The 23399-nt window shown below is 39.2% G+C and overlaps 1 protein-coding gene and 1 long non-coding RNA gene across 2 annotated transcripts; both read right to left on the bottom strand.

Annotated features, from left to right (window-relative positions):
- Positions 1–16665: 16665 nt before the first annotated feature.
- Positions 16666–17732, bottom strand: LOC110716223. Its single transcript, XR_002510430.1, has 3 exons — positions 17610–17732; positions 17144–17524; positions 16666–16974 (listed from the first exon to the last, which is right to left on the bottom strand). It is a non-coding gene; the product is annotated as an uncharacterized LOC110716223 (long non-coding RNA).
- A 12-nt stretch (positions 17733–17744) lies between these two features.
- LOC110716727 lies at positions 17745–20898 on the bottom strand. The gene is made up of 5 exons (XM_021895363.1): positions 20626–20898; positions 18934–19132; positions 18597–18841; positions 18027–18230; positions 17745–17918 (listed from the first exon to the last, which is right to left on the bottom strand). The coding sequence occupies exons 1-5, from the start codon at positions 20896–20898 to the stop codon at positions 17745–17747; spliced, it is 1095 nt and encodes a 364-aa protein (XP_021751055.1).
- Positions 20899–23399: the final 2501 nt, after the last annotated feature.

The following is a 23399-nucleotide window of genomic DNA, read 5'->3' as shown; positions in this document are numbered from 1 at the left end:
AAAGCATGTCACCTCCCGGTCGAACTAGAGCACCGTGCTCAATGGGTTATCAAGAAGATAAATTTTGATCTAGCAAGCGCGGGAGAGCAACGGATGTTGGACCTTCATGAATTGGAGGAGTTTCGGATGGACGCATATGACAGTGCGAACCTATACAAGTCCCGATCTAAGGAGTTCCATGACCGGAAGATAGAGCGGAAGGTGTTCAATGTTGGTGACAAAGTCCTCTTATATAACTCTAGGATGAAGCTCTTCCCCGGTAAGTTGATGTCAAGATGGAGGGGTCCATTCACTGTCAAAGATGTTTTCCCTTCCGGTGCGGTTGAGCTTTATGATTCTAGTGGGTTGCAATCCTTCGTGGTTAATGGGCAAAGGTTGAAGACATACTATGAGGGAGCCCATGTTGGTGTGATAGATGTGTTCGAATGCGGTCACAAGAGTTGAATGTGACCACGTCAAGCTATCGACGATAAACTTAGCGCTTCCGGGAGGCAACCCGATTTTCTTACTTTTACTAGAGTAGTTTCTTTTGTTTTGTAGTTGGTTTAGCTCCTAATTTGTGTGAGTTTTGTGTGCTCTTGTGTGTTTTTGTGCAGGTAGAAGATTGGTTAGAAGTCGGAATGAAGAGAGTGATGCGTGCCTTGAAGGAAAAGAAAACCTGCAGACTGCAGCAGACAGCACGGCCGTGCCAGAATCCAGCACGGCCGTGCCAAAATCTGCACGGCCGTGCCAAAATCTGCACGGCCGTGCCAAACCTCAAAAGCCCACTGACATTCTAGCACGGCCGTGCCATCTGAAATTCAATTTCGCAAAAAGCCTGCCAAGCCAACACGGTCGTGCCAAATTCGGCACGGCCGTGCCAGTTATAGCACGGTCGTGCAGCGCGGGTTCCGGATAGTTTTTCGTGTTTTTTTAAACACGATTTCACTCAAACTTTCTCATTATTCCCCAACTCTCTAACACTCTTTCCTACCCTTTTTCTCTCTAAACTAACCCAAACCCCCAACCTCCTCCCTCAATTCCTCAAATCAAACCCTAATTCCCCATATTCTTCTTTCAAGATCTCGGCACCCTCCTTGCATTGGAGCATTTTTCAAGTGATTGGACGCAAAATTAGGCCCTCTTTGAACTCGCCACAACTCCACTTCGTGGAGTCCTCGGTGAATTCGTTCTTAAACTCATTGATTTTCGCAATTTTTGTCCAATTTCATTAGTTTTATTGAATATTTGTTGTTGAATTGTGCTTTATTGTTGCAAGTTTGGGTGAACTAGTAGTGTTAGGGTAGTACATTTCATGCTAGGATAGTTTCTTGCTTGTTAATTGGTATATTGTGCTTAATTTCTTGAATCAAACATGCCTAGAACAAAGACATCGACTAGGAGACCGGGTCAGGACGATGCATCCTCATCCATGGTTCCACCCACGGTGGACACCATGGGTATTGTTTTTAATAACCCGTCCTTTTTGGACAAATTTGTAGGATTATCCCACTGACCAATCCGGCCTACCAAGTTCTACGACCCTTTAGCCGCTAGGGCTCTAGGGATCGAAAGCGACATGGTTCAACTATTTTCATTTACCAACTTTGATTCTTTCCTTACCATTCATGCTCTCACTTACAAGAGGCTTACCCTCGAATTTTTGTCTTCTTTGTACGTGCATCGGGATGAGAATAACTCACCCCGGTACTTGTCCTTTCAACTAATGAACTCGGGCACCATTCAAATGTCGGTGGCCCAAGTTAATGCCGCCTTTGGGTGGACATCCGACCTGAAATATGGTCCTAAGGATGGCCACTCAAAACACTACAACTCCGGGTTGTTTTGGCGGCAAATCACGGGGAAAATGGATCGAGATCCCCGTAGGGATAAGGCGACTTCCATCGTCAATCCCGCCTTTCGGTTGTCCCACAGGACCTTCTCCTCTACTATCTTTGCTAGAGGAGATAGTTCGGGTGTAGTCTCCATTAGGGAGTTACAATTTATTTGGCACCTCACCCGTGGGGACGGGCGTCTAGACATGGGAGCGTGGTTACTAGACCACCTCGACGGTGTAGCCCGGGGTAGGGGTGATATTACTATCGGTGGCATGATCACCATTCTTGCGCAATATAATGGGATTGATTTTTCTGAATTGCAGGCTATCCCAGGCACTACGAGGCTTGATATGCGCACCTTAAGAGCCATGCAGTGGCTTGAAGGGACATCCCAGCAGGATTGCTATTTGTGGCTCGTAGCAGGAAAGCCATACACCTACTTGCCCGATCCAGAGAGGACGGTGGTTTACAACAAAGACAACTGGATCTTCGACCCCGACTTCGCCTGGCACGGGGACGGAGGCACGGAGTATGTAGACCGCAGTCCCCAGCCTCACCAGGGGGATGAGCAGGCCCACGGGGGCCAAGGAGGTGACGATGCTGATGATGATGATGATGACGAGGAGGGTGGCCCGGATGCGGCCCAGCAGATCCCGGCGCAAGACTTCGCCTGGCTCCGCCAAGGAATGGAAGATTTGAAGCTCGAGGTAGCGGATTTGCGCCGGTCGAACGAGGATATGACCTCCGCCTTCAGAGACCTGAAGAGGAGTGTTGATGATATGGCCTCCCGTTTCCCTTATGGCCCGGGCGGGCCTAGCTCGTGATCCCTTTCCCTTTCCCTTTAGTTACCTCCCTCTCCTTACTATTGTAAGTCCTTGATGTATAAACATTGAGGACAATGTTTGATTCTAGCTTGGGGGGGGGTCTTACTTGTATTCATTCTAAAAAAAAAAAAAAAAAAGATTTACTGCTTTCCTAGACTAACCTTAACTTGTTTGCTAGTATGTCTTTCCTTTTTGCAGATTGGGAACATTCGAGACGCGGCATGAGTTTGAAGAACGATGCTATGGCCGTTAATTGGAGCTCCCGGGAAGCAAATTTGGTGAGATCTTTTCCTTTTTTTTTGTGTGCTTAGGATAGTTTAGTTTAGGAAGAAGTTGAATGGTTCGAGGATGTTTGATCGGTTCTAAGGAACCTGGGATCGTTGATGTTGATATCATTCGATCACTTGTTTGTCGATTGGGATTTTATGTGATTTTTATGCCTCGTTATGTGCCTTTCAACTTATTCAGTTGGCTTAGTTGTACATATGTTTGTGTTAGATAGGAAAAGCTTCTGCTATGAGGATGTGTGGTTTAGCTTATATGATATGCCTCGTAGTCTTTTCCTATGTTTTTGGATCATAATAAACTTGTCTAATTGCAAAATTTTGGAATATTGTTCATGTTGGATTCGAAATGTGAATGAATGTGTATGGAATGTCTATTTCCACTTAAGCCAGTGATGAATACACAGTTTGAGTCTATTGTTGATCAATGTAGATGAGTCTAGGCGAAGGTAGTTGGTTAGAACACTTTTGTCATGTGAAACTCTATGCCTTTGGGCTGTGGTAAGATGGAGTCGCTTCCCATTTGTGGATTTGATCCCCTTAATTGGTAGTTGCTTTGTTTTTGAATCCCGTGAGGTTTTATTGTTCTAGCCTTCATCATTCTTCTTAAGTGACATATTTGGATCCCTGATTACGCATGTTTCGATCTTTGTGTTGACTTGTAGCTCCCAAGACCGACTTGACACTTTTAAGGGAGGAAGAGGGCACCTTTTTCATTTTTCTTATTTTGTTCCTTTTGTTTTGTTACAAATTGATTTTCTTTTTACATCATCTTACTTGCTAACCATGTTGAGCTTTAATTCCATTCTTGGTTAACCGTGTTACAAACCTGATGGCCAATGTTTTACCAACCCTTAGTTGTGAAGTGTTTACCTAGATAGGTTTGTTGAGCTTATTGTTTACTAATCAAGAAATAAAGTTTGATAGTTGGTTTGAGTAGGTGTGAAAGTGAGCCTAATTGTAAATATGTAATGTGAAAGTCATTTTTCCATCAATAAAAAAAAGAAAAAAAAGGAAGAAAAAAAAAGAATTTAAAAAGAAAAAAAGAAGAAGAGAAAAGTCGTCCGAATTGTGAAAAAGGCAAGGACACATAAATAAAGTTTTGAAGTTTGAAAGAGGTCATTTGAGTGTGTATTATATGGATAATTTGGGATGTGTAAGAATGTGAATCAATGAGATTGTGGAAAGTGAATTACATCTTTTGAACTATTGTTTTTGAGAATTGTGATTCTTGCGCTTCATTTAGGAAATAACCCCACTTTTTTAAATTGTTTTCACCTACCTTACCCATTGCCAATACATTACAACCCTTTAAGACCCTTAGACTTTAGAGGTGTTCGGTTCTCAAACGGTGGAGGGAGATACCTTTCAACCCTATGGAAAGATTATGCGTAATCGAGATGTCGGGATACCTTTGTTATTTCCTCAAAACATCACTTCTTCCGGTTCCTTCGAGGAATCACGAGGGGCCAATTAGGGTGGTGATTTGAAGCAAAAGGGGAGGACGTGGCCGGTTTGGTCGGGTTTAGAGGGAAGCATGATTTCTTTGTTCTCTATGCTTGGTTTAGGTCTTGTTCGCATTTGATCAACGATATCTTGGATTGTGTGTCTCGTTGCTTGTTTGAGTGAGTTTTCCTTCCGTGCATGGTTGTTCTAAGTAGGATCCATTGATTTCATTCCGTGCTTAATTTAATTTGTTCGCAATGGCATAGTTTATTTGATCTTGTGTGTGTTTCCCTTGGTTTTTGCTCGAGGACTAGCAAAAGTGTAGCTTGGGGGGTTTTGACAAGCGCACTTTAGGGCGCGCTTTAGAGCATATTTTAGGATGATTTTGGATGTATTTGGGGCCGCTTTGGCCGATTATTACCTTGTTATTCTTACGTTCCCCATATTACGTGCTTCACGGGTTTTCGGTTTGTTTTTGATGTGTTTTCATGTAATATCAACCGAGTTTAATCGGATCCCGAGCCCTTGATGCGTAACCGAGCTAGCCTTGACCGAAGTCCGAGGAGTTAAGGAAGTTCAAGTGTCGTGCATTGATTACATAGCACAGGCAACACGGCCGTGTTACCATAGGCACACCCGTGCTGGCCTATAAGCAAGCAACCCCAGGCAAGGCAGCACGACCGTGCAAGCCAATAGCACGGCCGTGTCAGTATCCACGCACCCGCACGGCCATGCAGGCCATTAGCACGGCCGTGCCAGATGTTGCCCGTGCCCGTGTCAGCTTCAGTGTGAGCCCCGTGCTAGAGCATATTCAGCACGGCCGTGTCATTTTTAGCACGGCCGTGCCAGGAAGCTGCACGGCCGTGCCATATATAGCACGGTCGTGCCAATTTGAAGAAGAAATCCGGTTTACTTACTGACAAGCTAGCACGGCCGTGCCAAATACAGCACGGCCGTGCTGATCCAGGGTTAACTGCGCGCTTGATTTCTCCGCATTAGAAGACGTATATAAGGCCCAACTTTAAGAGGATTCCTCATACAATGTTTTTAGAGATAGTTTTGAGAGCCTTTGTAGAGAGTTATTGGAGAACATTCTTAGTATTAGAGATTCATTAGTTTTCTTAGAGATATTTCTAGAGATTTTAGTTTTCTTGGATTGATTTGAAGCAAGATTTGCGAAGATTCTTTGTATTATTCATTGACGACGGATATCAAAGTTCTGAACTTTTCCATTGATTCGCATCAATAAAATTGGTATTATTCATTCTTGTTTATTAATCAAGCTTTATTATTCCTTAATCAGAATTCATGTTTATATTTATTATGCTTTTGGAATTCATTATTGCTTTGATTATGAATATGTGTGAGTAGTCTCCTAGCTAGGGTTTCGGGATGAAACCCGGCCTAGGTAACCTATGTAATTGAGGATTGATTTTGATAAACGGATTGTGATTAAATTAATTATATGCGATTGCATGTTAATTCATTATAATAGGAGTAGCTAACCTAGAATCTTGAATTTGATTGCATGATTTCCTTGATTTGAACAAGAGATTGTGAATTGAGTATTTCATTGTTGAATGTGGTTTGATTATGTATCGAGTAATGTTAAGTGCATGAGAAATCCAAGCTTAATATTGCCCGTTGTCTTCCTACCTCATGATATTGATCAGACATATAGTCTTTGCATATCCCGTTTGTCTCTGTGATTCCTTGTTGCGTAGTTACCGATGGTTTGGTGAATTCCCGTCTTCCCTAGTGTCTAAGTTTATCTGGTTTATCCCATCTTATTAGTAGTATTTTAGAACACCATTTTCCATTGATTTCGAACTAGCTTAGGTTTAAGATTGATTTGCAATTACTCTCGTTCCTCGTGGACCGAACCTTTATTTGCCATTGTACTTGGTTATAGGGTGTTCGTATAAGTATTGTTTGATTGAGAGTTAGATTGTAGCGACCGATTTAACCCTCGTCAAAAGCACCCCCATGCTTTGACTTTAACGTCATGGGATTATTGTTTGGGCGAGAAAAGAATGAGCCAACTTATGAAGAAGATAACTCCTCGCTCATTCAAACACTCCTACAAAGCGAAAACTTCGACCCCTCGAAGCTAATTACTCCAGCCGAAGGATCACTACAAGGGTGGCGCAAGACTATCAAAGTGACTACTCCAAGTGGAAGGAAGATATCAATCACGACAGGACAAGGGCCGATGTTCGAAGAGTCGTCTAAGTCAGAGTCCGAGTCAGAGTCTTTCCCTTTAGAGTCTTCTAAGTCTTTAGCAATAACGCCTCCCCTTCTTAATTCTTCTCCTAGGATAGTTAGTGATCCAGTCCCTGAGGACATATCACTCTTTGATGTAATGATCTCAGAGTATAATAATATTTCTCATTCTCCTTACTTCTTGTGTTCTTCCCTAACCCAAGATGACGAGCATTGCTTAGCTAACGATGAAAAAGACAAAGAAATTATTAAAGCAGTGGAAACACTCGAAAAGAAAACACCAGTAATCGAAGAAATTGAAACAGTTGACATCTCAAATGATTCAACTCATAAAAGAGAAGTTAAAATCGGACTAACATTGAATAAACAAGAAAGAACCGATTTAATTAACTTACTTAAAGAATTTATCGATGTATTTGCTTGGTCATATGAAGATATTCCAGGCATTAACAGAGAAATAGCTCAACACACTATACCACTAATCCCAGGAATGAAACCTGTAAAACAAAAGTTGCGTCGAATGAAACCCGACGTAGCACTTAAAATAAAAGAAGAAGTTCAAAAACAAATAACTGCAGGTTTCATCAAGGTATCCAAATACCCCGAAAGGGTCGCCAACGTTGTCCTAGTTCTAAAGAAAGACGGAAGGGTAAGGATGTGTGTCGACTATCGAGATCTAAATAAGGCAAGTCCAAAGGACGACTTCCCTTTGCCACACATCGATTTTCTGGTAGACAACACGACAAATCACGCACTTCTCTCATTCATGGATGGATACGCAGGGTACAATCAGATTCTCATGGCAGAAGAAGACATGGAGAAAACGACCTTTATCACACCATGGGGCACTTACTGCTACACGGTAATGCCATTTGGGTTGAAAAACGCAGGTGCTACTTACCAACGTGCAACAACTGCCTTACTCCATGACATGATGCATAAAGAAGTCGAAGTATATGTCAATGACATGATTGTGAAATCAAAGGACCGGCCAGGCCATCAAGTAGCCTTAAGGAAATTTTTCGAAAGGCTAAGAAAATATAATATGAGGTTGAATCCATCCAAATGTGCTTTTGGAGTCACCTCGGGCAAGCTCTTGGGATACGTCATAAGATCTAGAGAAATAGAGGTAGATCCAACCAAGATTAAAGCAATCATGTCGATGCCACCGCCCAAGACTGAGAAGCAGATTCGAGGATTTATTAGCCGGTTGCAATACATAAGTAGGTTCATATCAAAACTGACAACAATATGTGAACCAATCTTCAAGAATCTCAAGAAGAATGTACCAGTAATATGGGATGACGAGTGTCAAAAAGCCTTTGAAAAGATCAAAGCCTATCTCGCAAATCCTCCCGTATTAGCGCCAACACTTCCCGGAATACCTCTTAGGTTATACTCGACGATCACCAAAGAGACAATGGGAGCCATGCTAGCACAAGAGGTAGAAGGCAAAGAGAACGCAATCTATTACCTAAGTAAAAATATGCTCGAATACAAAACCCGCTATACACCGCTCGAGAAATTGTGCCTCGCCTTGGTATGGGCCATAACTAAGTTGAGACATTACATGTTGGTGCATACCGTTTTCATAGTCTCCCGATTGGATCCACTCAAGTATCTGTTCGAGAAATCAACACTCAATGGACATATTTCAAGATGGATAGTCAATCTAGCCCAGTTTGATGTACGGTTTATGCCATAAAAAGCTATTAAAGGATCCGTGGTGTCAGACTTTCTGGCAGACTTTCCAATAGAAGACTCGACACTAATACAGGATAATGAATTTCCAGATGAAGATTTGATGGTCACTGAAGATGATACTTGGACCTTGTATTTCGACGGAGCCTCAAACCAAAAGGGATGTGGCGTCGGGGTGCTACTAGTATCACTTAAAGAAGAGCACGTTCCAATCTCAATAAAGCTTGATTTCGACGTTACCAACAACGCTGCTGAATATGAAGCATGCGTGGTAGGCCTTGAAACAGTCTTGGCATTGGGAGTAAAGAAGTTAAGGATATTCGGAGACTCTTCTTTTATCATCAATCAGATATCTAAAAGGTGGAAAGTAAGGAGCGAAAGCCTAGCCCCTTACCAAACCTATCTGGAAACTCTTACCGATCAGTTAGAGAAGGTAGAATACACATATCTACCTAGAGAAGAAAACCAATTTGTTGATGCCTTGGCAAGATTAGCCTCAATGGTTAGGATTCCCACAGATATCGAGCAAATGCCTCTAACTATCGAAAAAAGGCATAAACCAACATATATCCAAGCTATAGAAGACGACGCCTTAGTCCAAGACGAAGAAGAAGAACAAGAAGAAGAACCATGGTACACAGACATACTCAACTATGTCACCAATGGAGAATACACTCCCCATGCTGACAAAAGAGCAAAGCAAGCATTGAGACTTTTGGCTTCTCAATATGTACTCATAGACAACGAGCTACATAAAAGGGTACCTAAAGGTCGAGCTCTCCTATGCGTAGGAAAGGTGGATGCACAAACAATAATAAGAATAGTTCACGAAGAAATCTGTGGCACTCATATAAATGGCAAAATGTTAGTCTAGAAAATAATGCGAGAAGGATATTATTGGACTATAATGAATAGAGATTGCCATCAATACGTAAAAAGATGCCCTAAGTGTCAAATTTATGCCAATTTACAACATGTCCCTCCATCTTTGCTCTACACCTACACATCCCCATGGCCATTCTCTACATGGGTGTAGGGAATAATTTCAAGCCTTTAAAAATCCCACTAGCTTGAACCCCACTGTGATCATACACTAAAGTACGGTGGTGTCCAAAAGGGAAGAAGATAGAGCAAAAGATTCGCCAACAAGTTTTTAAGGAACTTGTAAACCGTTCATAGGATGAAGGTTACACCCCTTAACGATCCAAGAGATCGTTAACTCCATAAGGTCATGAACCAAATAACGGTTTGGGGATGAAGGTACAAATCCAACCTAAAAGAGATTGAACCTGCCCTAATAATAGGCCTCTACTTTATTCTGCTCGTATTCATGTGCGCTTTCTGATTAACATACAATCAATAGATTAACCCTAAACCTGTTTAACTATGTTGGTTTAATATTAATGCACAAATAAATCTATTATTGGCGATCACTTGAATTATAATCAAAGTTAACCTAACAAGATTATTAATTATCTTATTAAGCGTGATTACAAGTACAAATTCCCTTTAACATGCAATAAAAGGTGATCAAGCAATAACGATAAATATAATATGTATCAAGCAACATAATAAATAATAATAACAATAATTATAATCGTTATCAAAAATAATAATATTCATAGTCATAAATTGTAACGATTATAATCATAATCATGTTAATGTTAAAGCATAATAAAAATAGCAAGATCCTAGGCATGATACTAACAAGATTAATAACAAACCCTAGCATATCACTAAGCAATAAAAATCAAAGCTTTAGCCCTAACATGATACTAACATGAATTAATATTAGGAAGAACATAGGAAGCATCACATGAATCATATTTAATATTAAGAATACCTTAAACATGATACTAGGAATATCATAATAACAATGTAAACATGATATCTACATCATAATATCAATTAATCAATTAAAGCACTTACTTTGATGCCTCGTACCTCTTTCTAATAACAAAATACACATGTTAGTAACTTCAAGGAAAATAATAATCAAAACAATCAAATTAAATAATTGAAAGAGAGATTTGGGACCAAACCCTCAGAAATTAAAACCTTTCACGCCTAGGGCGAAGGCAACTTCGAATATGGCTAGGTGTTTCTAGATCTTGTGAATGCGGAATTTTGTATGAAAAGGTAAGAAAGAATTGAAGGAATTAAAGAATGCTAAAGAATTAATGTTTGTTAAGAATTGATGAACGAGAGATGTAGATGATGATCGTAGATGAATGAATTGTGAATGAAAGCTTGCGAATGAAGAGAATTGGTGAATGAAAACGGAGTTTTTGATACGATATTTATAGAAAAAATCAGCCAAAAAAGATAATTTAACAAAACAGAGTCTGACGATCGCAAAATAGGATTGGCGCCAACCCTGGCTAGCTGGCGCCAGGCACCAGTGGCTAGCGCCAAGCGCCAATGGCTAGCGTCTAGCGCCAAGCCTGGTTCTAGGCGCCAAGGCCTTGGGTTGGACGCCAATCTGGATTTCAACGTGTTTTCGAAAATCTGATAAGTTTATCGTACTGGAAGATAAAATAATATAATTTCTTCGAAAATGCTATTTGATCTTGATTAAAACTCTGAAAAGTCAACAAAGTCAACTTATCAATGCTAATTGAATTAGGAATGAAAAGAACCTTCTAGAAGATTCTAGAAGACTAAAACCATTCCTAATTGCATTAGGAATGATAAATCATATTAGGCCCTCCCCTAGATCATTGGGCCGTACATAAAGCTCAAACCGGGCCCAGTTTAGTAAATTGGCCATAACTTCCTCAATATTCATCGGAATTGGGCTTATAATATATCATTGGAAAGGTCTTTGCAAGCCCCATCCAACTACACTACTATTGGACCCATATCATGGACCAACAAAACTGGATTGGCTGTTTTCTTAAAATAAAGTTTTCAAAAACAGAAAGAGGAGAAAAGAAATAAAAACTTTCCGCAACACTAGACTTTCCACACTTTCGTTTCATTCCATCATGATTCGACGCGAAAGGTACTCATCACTGGGTTTGGTTTTGGGGAGACACAAATGGGTGTCTACAGAAGCCCCCACTTTGACTGAGTTTGGAGAAACGCAAGTTTCGAAAACAAAAGTCAAAGTATCGATAGGGACGGAGAATGATTCAGAACGTTCTGCGATCCTAAATCAATCTTATAACACCGATACCTGCAAAACTAGCATTAGTTAAACAAATAAAAGAGTTAAGAAACGCGTATCTTACATCGTCGAGCACACGTCTCTGAAAGTAACCGATTTGCTGCCGCTTTACTGTTGTTTTGATGACCTCCTGCAAGCTAGAGAATGCCATCCCGCTTGAAAACCGCTACGCCTGTAACTGCTTCCAAATTAGAAGATCGCTTCGCCTGAAACTATCCTCCCCGCAATGATAATATTCCAAGTCCAAGGGAATATCATCGAAGATTATTTCTCTCGAAACAATCCCCATCCGCATTGATAACATTCCACGTCCAAGGGAATACCATCGAAGATTATTTCTCTTGAAACAATCCTCATCTGCATTGATAATATTCCACGTCCAAGGGAATATCATCGAAGATTATTTCTCTCGAAACAATCTTCAGTTGCATTGATACGATAATTTTCCAAAGGAAATTACCGAAGATCCACGCCTGTCGATCTTTAAAAGTTCGCCTGAACTTTGCCTCTGCTATACCTGTATGTCGGCGTTCTTTTTCTTTGAACCTGTATGTCGGTCCCCTTTGCTCTTGAACCTATATGTTGGTGCCTTTTGCTAATGAGCCAATGCTTAGGCGCTTTAAACTAAGTGAGACGATCTTTTATCAAGTCGATCACTTTACGTAATCAAGCCAATTACTTAATCATATCAAATTGCTTATAGGGGCTAACTGGCGTACCAAGGAACCCAAAAATATTTTGCAGAAGGCTAGCACAACCCCAACAAGTGGCTGGGTGCTTTGGCGTCGCTGAAAAACCATCAGCGCCAGCCTATTAGCATTAGCGCCAGGCGCTGATGTTGGCGTCAGGTGCCAAACCCAGTTGGTGACGCCAACGCCTAGGGACTGGCGCCTGCACGGGTTTCTCTTTAAATTCCCGTTTTCGGTTCATTTCTTGGCTATGTTCGTCGCGAAAGCTGCTCGAGAAAACCGAAAACTTCAATTGCCCATTGCTTGCTCGTTTCTCAACCGAATTTGCTCAAATTTGTTGCAAATCAAATCTCTTCTCATCTATATTCCCGATCTATGTAAGTTTTCCTCAAACTCACACCGGTTTTTATGAATTCTTGGCATGTTTATTCACGAATTTTATGAAAATTCGAATTCTATGATGCTCAATTTTCTTTGTTTATCAAGTTTTATGCCATGAAATTGCTTGTTTATGTTTATTTATTGCCTTGGGAGTAATTTGAGACTTGTTTGACTTAATTTGGTGAAGAAATGAGCAATCTGCCATTGTTGGACCTCTTAAGGTCGTGAAGAACAATGTGGTTTGTTCTTGATGTTTTTGCTAGCAATTCTTGTTCAATTTGTCACAATAATCACTATAGTGTTGCAAGAAATTGTTTGATTGCTTGAAAAAATACTGTCATGCTCAATTTGCTTTTGTGCTCTGTTTTAGTACTACGTACTCTGTTTTTTGTGAACATAGTATCATGCGGCTAGGCAAAACCTTAGGTACCATAGAACCTTAATTTATGATGATTCTGCATAATGTAGCATGGCTAGACAACGAGGCTCAGGTTCATGGTCCCGAAACACTAGACGGGAGCATGAGCCCGTGGAGGACGACGCTACGCCGTCCACTTCGCTTGGTCGGCTCCCGGAGTGGGACGAGCAGACTTTGTTCTTTGCCTTTGTCCACCACATTTCTGAGAGGGTGATACGAGGAACCGAGCCTGGGAGGACACGGCATCACGGCTCTGGCTGTGATGGTCTAGGCGATTTGTATAGGATGCACATCGCCAGAGACCGTGAGACGAGACTCCTATGGGAGTCATGCGGGCTAGTTACTCTGTTCGAGACCTCCGAGGCTATGGTCGCCTCCAGCGGGGGTCATCACGTAGTGTGCGCTTTGGTGGAGTTCTTCTGGGACACCACCAACACCTTCCATTTTCCCTGGGGCGAGATGATGGTCACCCCTACAGACTTCAGTCTCATCACAGGACTGGAGTTCACTTCTGTGTCGCTGCCGTTCAACGGTGGGATCGACGTCTTTTCTCCAGAAATCGAGGAGTTGTTGGGGCCGATTGTTATTCGGGCCCGATCTGAGGTCAAGACGACTCAGTTCAGTGCTAGAGGGATTCGCCGCTCGACGCTGGCAGCGACTCTTGATGATGATGCGACCACCCGAGAGCAACGGGTGGGCATCTTCGTGCTGATGTTATTGTCAGGGACATTCTCTCCTGACAAGGGTAGTAGGGCATTGCTTTACTACCTCCCTACTGTCCGTGATCTCCAACGAATCGGGACTTATGACTGGGCCAGCTTGGCCTACGTTGATTTCGTTCATGCGTTGAGGGACTCGTGTCGTCACCGGTCCTTTAGGACGAACGTCGCTTTGTCTGCTTTCTGGAAGGTCGTAGAGGTAAACATTATTCCCTATAAAGTTTAGCCCTATATATTAGTTAGCATTTACTCACGCTTTTAACTTTTTGTGGATCTGGTTCTACGAGTACTTTCCTTCCGTTGCGCCGGCGAGACCATCGCCGAGGGGATATCCGGTGAGCGCCTCTTGGGGCGGCCACCATGTGGACATGTCTACTGCACGTGTCCGGAGCCAGATCATCTCAGTACGACTTTTAGTGTTTATCTTGCTCTTCTGTGGTGTTTTAGACATATTCTTGCCTGATTGGTGCTTTTTATAGGGACATGAGGTAGTATACCGACCGTGGGGCTGTTGGACAGTCCCTGGATTAGCCGCACAGTACTCTGCTAAGCGTCGCTATTTTCTGGGGACCTACGGAGCGGTTGTGTATTTAGGAGAGAGAGTTGCTAGACAACACTCTTCTGATGTTTTCGTCGTTCCTGCTCCTCCGCCACGTCATATGTTCGACGAGAGACAGTTGTCGAGCATGGCCGAGGGATCTGGTTCCCGCTGGCGGTCCCATGTGATCCTTGGGCGGTGTTACGCTGAGGAGCTACTACCTTTATTAGCTCCAGCCCATGTACCGGCTGAGGATGTGAGGGTAAGATTCTTAGCTTTTTATTTTTTGCTAAGTAGCCCCCAAGTAATACCTTACTGATTTTTTTCTGTTTTATCAGGATGGTTCCGTTGAGTTTGTGCCTACCCGTATGTCCATTCACTACTAGGGGCTATACGGGCCGATCGAGGAGATGATTTCTCCGGCTCCCGAGGGCGAGCGCTTCGTGGAGCGGTCGATTCCTCGCCACCAGACCAGTGTAAGCCTAGTTTTAATTCAGAATTTTGTATTCATTTATCATGTATTGTCACTGACTTATTTTTCTGACAGTTCTCACGTGAGGTGGTTTCGGCTATGGCACGATGCATAGATGCCTTCCGGAGCCAGCTCGTCCGGATGAGGAACGCGGCTACCTGTCGTCGGGAAGACGTTGTCCGAGAGGTAACCTTTCTTTACTTATTATTTCTGCATTATGGCTTCAGTTTTACCTTGATCCTGATTTAATTCTTTTTTTGCAGGGTCAGCCCATCGCTTCTCACACCCGTACGAGACCTGAGGGGCGGAGAGATCCGGCGAGGTCTAGCTCGAGACGTCGTCGTACTTCGTCAGGAGGTAGAGGTGGTCGTTCCAAGGCTGCTCGAGCCGACGTTGCTGAGGGCTCGGGATCTTCTTCTGAGGGTGCTCCTGCTGCACCGGTAGGAGAGGCTACCTCGGCTTTCAGAGGTGGTGGGATGTACGAGGTTGGCTCGTCATCGCAGCAGCCTCCGCGGTCTCAGCCTCAGGTTGATCTTGGCTGGAGCGGTCCTATCTTGAGTCTTCCTTCTCCTACGGACATTGGAGCTGGTGCTGAGGCTGGAACTGGTGGAGAGGTGACTCCTCGTACGGCGCAGTTTTATGACATGATGGGCCTACGTCCTCCGGCGCCGTAGTCTGTTTCTGTATATGTATTTTATTTTGACTTTTTTATAAAACTTTTGCCTTTGACTCATTATTTAGACACATTTGTATTTTTATGTTATCGTAACTTCATTTGATTGTTTATTATTATGTTAGTGTATGTTAGTGTATGCAAGAGAAGTATGATACTAATTTTGCGCAAAAATTCCGTTATTTTTATTATTGATGAAGGATATTATCCGACTCTCTCCCCCAAAAAGAAAAAATAAAAAGGAAAAGAAAACGGAAAAATGCCGGTTTCTTGAAGATTAAAATAAAATCCAAAAAGAAAAGAAATAGATTAAAAATAAATGTGATATTTAATTAATTAAGGAAAAAGATAGAAAAGATATTTAGGAAAATTAAACGGGGCCATAAAGTCATTAACCGACTCAAGTTTAATATCAAAAACGCAAACTGAGCACGCGCGACTGCCATGGTGACTTGGCGCCAGCTGGCGCCACACTATGGCGCGTGGCGCCAGGCGCTACACTTAGCGTGTGGCGCCAAGCACTGGAGGGTGGCGCCAATGTCGTGGCTTTGACGCCAATTAACGTTGACTCCGTATTTCATTCAGATTAAAATTCTTCGCAATTTGTACATAAATAGCCCCCTGCTCAGCCGATTCTTCTCATAATTCCAGCGAAAAAATTATTCTCCTCTTTAGAAAAAATAATAATCATGTCTTTAGTCACTAAAACCTTCACCCAATACACTCATGAATGGTGTCGATCTCTTAATGTTAGAGAAAGAAAAGAATTAGATTTATTTCACTTGGGGGGAATTTATGGCATCGAAGGGGTAGATTTAGACATAGACTTCATACATAGCGCTTTAGAATTTTGGAATATCGATACGCACACTACAACAAAATGAAGCTAAGGTAACAATGAAAAACCATTCCCTAATATAAAAAAAGTGTTGCCTTGTATCTAAGGCAACACATATGAGGCGTAGTTTATGCCCCCGTTGTCTATTCATAAGGCAACGCATTTTCGTACAAAGGCAACAATTTTAAAAGCCAAGGTAAAATAATACCTAAGGCAACATATTTACAAAGACAACAAATGAAAATTGTTGCCACCTTAGGAGACTATTCAAAATTATTACCTTTTGTCATAATATAAAACAATCTTTTCACATGTTGTATTTGCTAGTAATAATACAAAAGTGTTGCCAAATATTGTAAAGACAACATTTAGAAAACTGTTATATATAAATTAAATGACTACAATGAATCGGCTATTTTTGTTTTCTATTGCAATATATTACTATATTATATTAAAGGAGTGAGAATGTTTCGTACTATTTTGAATTTGTTATATTAGAAAAATGTTGAACATTAAAACATGTAATAAGCATTTGACTACATAATCCCAAACATATAAAATTAATTAGTAAAACAGTACAACCAAAACAATATCAACTTGTTTTCAACATCAAATCTATCTAAATAATCTATTGTTTAATAGAATGTTGTAGGCCATAATATTAGTCTAACTAAAAAATAGAAGAAATAATAAAAGGTTAAAGCAACTTCAAATTGAGCCATAAAGTCATATTCTTCTTCTTCTTACTCGCAGCCTTCTTCATCTTCTTCTTGTTCATCTCCCTGTACAAAAAATAAAATAAAATAAAATAGATAAATATTTCAACTTAGTATCGCTCAAATACAACAACAAAAAAAAAAAAAAAAAAAAAAAAAAAAAGAGAAAAAAATTGAAAGCCTTGGCCACTTTTCTATCTATACTTTACGTATATAGAAATCAAAAGGTTTTTACCTTGGATGTAGAAGCCGAAGATTGAAATCGAAGCATTTCTGTTGTACTACCACCATCCTTCTCAAATTGATTATCAAGAAATAAAGAGCCAAGCATACTTAAATCAAAAGACATTTGTGGATTTTGTTGTTGAATTTGAGAAAGGATGGAGCTAAGACCATATGCTATCTCCCTTCTATATTGTTGCCTTTTGTCCTCATAATCTTTTTGTAGAGCTTGAACCTCCTGAGCATGCTTCTCTTCAGCTTCCTACATCAAGGCCTTCTATGAAACACCTCTTCCATAAAAATTTAATCGAGACTTTTTCTTGTTATCAGAACCAATAATAGTTGAAATCACACTTTCAACCTCCTCCTCTGAATCTAATTTCTCAAGTTCAGTCTGTATTTTAAAAGTTAAAGGACAAAAATTAATATTGACAAAATTAAATGCAAAAAAATTAACATGAAATGACAATGAATCTTACCATCAATTTGTCCCTTAGGTCACCAAGCTTTCGCTTTGTTAGCTTCTCCTTGCGTGTTGCTATGAACATTTGAGCTAAACTAGGATTTTTTGTTGTTTTATTATCCTTTTTCTATACAAGAGTAATGAGTGCCAATCATTTTAATGCAGAAATAAAACCAATAATAAAAGTGATGAGAAATGTAAACAAGCAAACAAACAAACTCACCCACTTAAATCGAACCCTAGCAAAACTCTTTGGTCCTGAAGTATGCATAATGTTCTTTTCCTTTCCAACTAACCGATTTGCTTTATTTTGCATACATCGTTCCTGACAAATTAAGACGGTGAACTAATGAATAACATTTTTCTTAAGACAAGAAATATACATTTGCTATAAAGGCAGGGAAAATATAAGAGACTTGTATAAATGTAATACCTCATATTTGACATCATTCCAAATCTTTAACAAGTCTTGGAACATATTTTTTGGGACTAGTTTTGGTCGTTTGATCATCCTTGTTTTATCATTGTCATATTTATGAAAGTGTACTCTTTTTAAATAACATTTGTACCTTCTCCAAGCAGCACCAATGGTTTGCAAAACCCATTTTTTTCCCTCAATTGGGACAATAAAATGTTTCTACAACAATACAAAAAAAGTTATACTAAAGTGATCATATTGGCACTGTTAAACAACTCACTGCCAATTAATTAATCTTAATCACAAATCAAGAACATAAGAAAACAACTCACTGAAAGTTTAGAACCTATTCTAGCACTTACAAAACAAGTCACTGATCTTAAAAAGTAGAAGGCAGCCAAGCAGAACACCATGTAGGCAGATCGACAACAATAATGACAGTTGGGGTTCATTTTTTTTACATAACATATGCCAATCAAGAAAGTTTAACATGACACTCTGACATGATAGCAGAAACCATATAGGACAAGTTAAGCAATTATAAAACATTTCTACCATATTTATTTAATTGAATAAGTAACTCACCAAGACATAATCCCAAAGTTCTTCTTTCTTCTCGTTTCTTAGTATGGGCCAATTCTTGACAGTCAGTGGTAGGATATTTGCTTTTCGAGCTATTGTTCCTAAGAAGCTAATGAACTCATTGCATGTACTGTCATCCGGACCAACAGGTTGTCCATGCTCATTCAAGGTAATTTCCAAGCGTTCTACGGTGCGTCCATGGACTTTGTAGCACATAGTGGGTCCTCTTCTAGGCTTATCCTTTTCAGCTAACATGAGCAAAGAAATTCAAATGTTAAAAAAATGGCTTATCAAGCATGTAGGTAAAGAATTTTAATTACAAATACAAACGATAGCTTGCCATTTTCTTTATCATTCTTGTCATGATTTAAGTGTTCAACTTCTAATCCGAGCATTTCAACTAGTTCTCTTGTGGTTGAATAATGCTGATGTAATGTATGATTAGGGGTAGATGAGCCACCATGTGAAGAAGCCAAATCAACATTTCGCCGACGTTTTGCCATCACTGCTTTTCGAGTCAGAGCCTTCATTTTACGAATCTGAAATTGGGAACAAACATGGAAAAAAGAAAGACATACAAACTCTAATATATGTATGTACAAACATTATACAAAAGAAGTTTCACACTTCATAACTCTTGTTAAATTGATAAGCAATTAATTGATCATAGACCACACATACATAAGGGCATTTATAAGCAATTAAACATTAATGTCTAACTAAGCATGTGCTTCAAGTAGCCTTGAGAATTGTGTTCTTTACTGTTTCAGACACCATATTGACATAAGAGGTCAAATTTGAGCTGATCTTTAGGTATATGAGCATACAAGGAAAATATCACCAAACTGACGGGCCACCAAACCTTAAGCCCAAATCTCTATTGCAATATCAGAGAAGAGGAAAACCACAGCAGCACAAGGGAACAAATTTAATTAATTGTTGAAGGACAAAGGGTAGGGGAAGAGGGGAGTCTGCAGGAAGGGGGAACAACACTCACTAGTGGAGCAGAAAACTTAGAGCAGCATTTCAGAGTAGATAGAGATAAACAAAATGAATTAAGGCGGCCTCTTTTGTGTTGGACAAAAGCCTTGTATATATAAGAATGTTTTTCCATTGTCAAGAATTCTGTGAGAAGACTATTGTATTGGATATTTGGAGCTTTGTATCCTAAAGATACTTTGGGCAGTAGTAACCTAAAGTTACTGAACTATCAATATATTTCAATCCATTGGCTATCGAATCTTTGTTCTTGCTGATTATTCTTGTTTTGTATGTGTTTTCTATTGAGTTAGTTTAAGAGTGTGCGACTGTTGAGTCTCACAGAAAATGTATATGTGCATCAAGACAGACAAAGACTAGGCTATTAGCACAATGCTTACGCAATTTCACACTTTTGCAAATGACATGACAAACCATCCAAGTTTATTTGGGATTAAGGTAATCACTAATGAATGTAATCAAAATCAGAACATCACAATAAAAAACATACATTACATTATTACAGTACAGCTCAATCATGAATCATTCAATCTAAATTGAAACTTGTAGTTTAACTGCTTACAGCGCAGAGCAGAATTTGTTTTAAGTTCTAGAGAAGTATTTGGCAGTAGATTGCAGAACAAGTGTACAGTCAGCAAGGCAAGGGGGCAGCAACTCATGACAATAGAGCAGTAGAATTAAAGTTTCAACAGCCGCAAAGCAATAGGCAACAACAACATTATAAAGCAACAGCAGCACACCAAGACATTTTTCTTACTACTTTCTAAATCTGTAGAGAACTGGACAAATTTTCAATCAATACGTGTTCATAGTTGATGGCAAATCAGAACATTCAAACATCTATTCCTAGTTGCATATATACTTGCATGAGATAATAGAGTTCCATTCTCAATTTAAAACCTATATTTTAAATTTTAAACCCACATATGACATATATATAGCAGCACAACACATCATCTTGATGCATACATAATTACATGTGTAAAGAATAGAGACATGCTTAATTATAAATGTACAGCTTAGAAAAAACTACCTTCCATTGAATAGCATTGGACTTGCCTTTACTTTTAGACTGTGGAATGGGTAACTCTTCATCGATGGAATCAAGCTCATGCTCCATATCTTGGTTAGCCCTATAGAGCTCATCGTCTCCCGAAACCTTTTTCTTTTTGTTTTTACTTTGATTGCCTCTATTATTTTGAACTTGCGCCATCAATGACTTAGCCTGTTCCTTCAAACCTAATTCTTCCATTCTTGTCATATTTTTTCTAATTGTTTCTATTCTCAGCCTCTCATATCCTGACATTCTTGGTTCATGAGTTTGATGCTCATCACCAGCACCTCTTATAGCTCCAAGCTTAGTGGAGAGGTGGGAAAATTAGTGCAGATGCATATAACCCACACATAGTGTAAGCAACCCCACTAGCTACCATTAGTGAATTCGTTTGTAAGTTAATTCGACCTAGGACAAATATCTAAGCATCTTTCAGCAATTACTCAGTTCAGTAACAACTAGACATCAGGGAATAAATTGACAGTCCTCAATATGCTTTAATTTTTAAATCTTTTCTAGTTAAAACTCTTCTGCTCAAGTTACAAAACAAGTAAGGATAACCATTTGTTTAATAATCTAGCTGATTTCACAAAAGGGTTAGCATGATTGAAAGCTTAACAACTAACCTCTATTAACTTAAATTTTAGTGGCAAATTCTGTTCGGTACGTTTTTTAGACTAAAGTAGAACAAACAAAATATAATTGATTTCTATAGTGAACAAATCAGCATATATCTCAGAACCCAAGACTCCAGGACCTTATATGTACTAATTATTGATGTATGAATTGAAGTTAAGATCACATTGGAGCTTGGTCAGATTGGCAACTGTAACATTTCTGGACAGCCTAATAAACAACCTAGAATGTGCATCAGATTGAGAAAGGTGAGGTTTTGCAATGTTCAGAGAGCAGGTTCAGGTACTATAAGTCTCTAGATAGTAAAATTCACAAAATTGATCAAAATTGGACTCAGATAAATGGCCTGAATTTTTGGATTGCCCTTCATAGCTGCTAGTGTAGTGAATGTGGCCATTGGAAAGTAAGAAGAGAGATGATCAATGATAAACTAAGGGGATGACAGCCTAATCACACGAACACCGCCTAAGACACCCGAAAAAATGGCCTCGTTAGCTTTCGAGGGTGTCAGCAAAACACCCTAAAAAACGCTCTAAAACTCACACCCGTTATCTGATGTCATGCATCTACTCATATTAACAAGTGCAAATGTCCATGTCAATCACTAAGCAGCAACAGAAATACAGAGCTATTTGTAAATCATAACATGTAAATCATAACCATTAAAATCATCTTAACCCATAATCATATTAAATTACAAAAATAAGACAACCCAGAATATATTACATCTAAAAATCAAATCCAACATCAAATTAACCAGTTATAAATGCCAAATTCACTTCAGAGATTAAAAGGGCAACGATGACTTACATGAAATTCAGAATACAACAACAATTTCGCCGGCATCAAACCCAACTAGCCAACCATAAATCCAAAGAAAGCAGTGTGAGTAGAGAGAAAAGCAACTAGTTAATTACGAATTGAAATAGATACTCTATACTCTTAATTAACTCTCACCTAAGTAGAAAGAAAGGAGGTGAGTAAGTAGAGTAACCGATTGGGGGATATGATGATTTTAAGATGACGAGTGTGTTGTATAATGAGATCAACAGCTGAAAAGTGGAGTAACTGCTTATTCATGATCAAAAAAATTTGGAGCCAAAAATAATTTACAATTTCGCGGGTTTGGAGAAGAATATGGAGTTTGGTTTTTTTTTATTTATTTATTTTTTAACTTATTTTCTATTTTGAGAACTAAATTAGCCCCAACACTTTTATTGCAGGTGTAAAGTAACCCCATAACTTTTACTTGTAGCAAATTAACCCCACAACTTAATATAATTGTGCAATCAAAACCTATACATCAAATTTGAGCAAAATCACATTAAAATATTAAAAAAGACAAAAAAATGTTAAAAAAAATTAATTACATCCAAAATATTGTGCATATACATTATCATACATATTAAATACATACTATAAAATATAGAAATTATCGACATTGAAATATGACAAAGGGCGAAAAAATTAACGGAATTTAGCAAACCATCATACTTGATTAATCTCTTCAATTGCTCACATTTAATTGAAATGGTAAGAAATATAACGCATGTATAATACTCTTAATGCTTATTATTAATACAAAAAATTAGCATGTTTTGATGAATTTATTGTTAAATAATGATGCTCAGATGTGTTGCATGATATGTTAAGTTTTGGGGTCCATTTGCTATAATTAAAGTTAAGGGGGTAATTTGAACATAGAGTTAAAGTCTTGGTGCTAATTTGCTATATTTCCCGAACTAAATGTGGACTACTAGCTAATGGTTCTTCTTTTTGGAATAAACTAGGGGATCTTACTTGGGTGGGATTACAAATATCTTAAGGAAACAAAGTTGTAATCTATTATTGGATTATGACGAAGAAATTATTGGATTAAAAAATATGATGAATTAATTAAAATTGGTATTGGTAGCAACTTGCTAGTTTCTGGATGGTAATCTAATATGGAGTAATATTAATAATAATAAAAAATATATATTAAATCAAACTATTTATTTTAATTGTTTCAAAAAAAAAAACTATTTATTTTAACGAATAAAAAATAGGTGTACAATAAATATTATATATCCGTATTAATATTGTCCTAAATGATTACTAGTTACGGTCTGTTCTCA

The sequence above is a fragment of the Chenopodium quinoa genome, unplaced genomic scaffold, assembly GCF_001683475.1.
Source record: "Chenopodium quinoa cultivar QQ74 unplaced genomic scaffold, ASM168347v1, whole genome shotgun sequence".
In the NCBI taxonomy this organism is placed as follows: Eukaryota; Viridiplantae; Streptophyta; class Magnoliopsida; order Caryophyllales; family Amaranthaceae; genus Chenopodium; species Chenopodium quinoa.
Note: the sequence above shows the minus strand (reverse complement) of the source record. Positions and strands in the feature narration are given on the sequence as shown.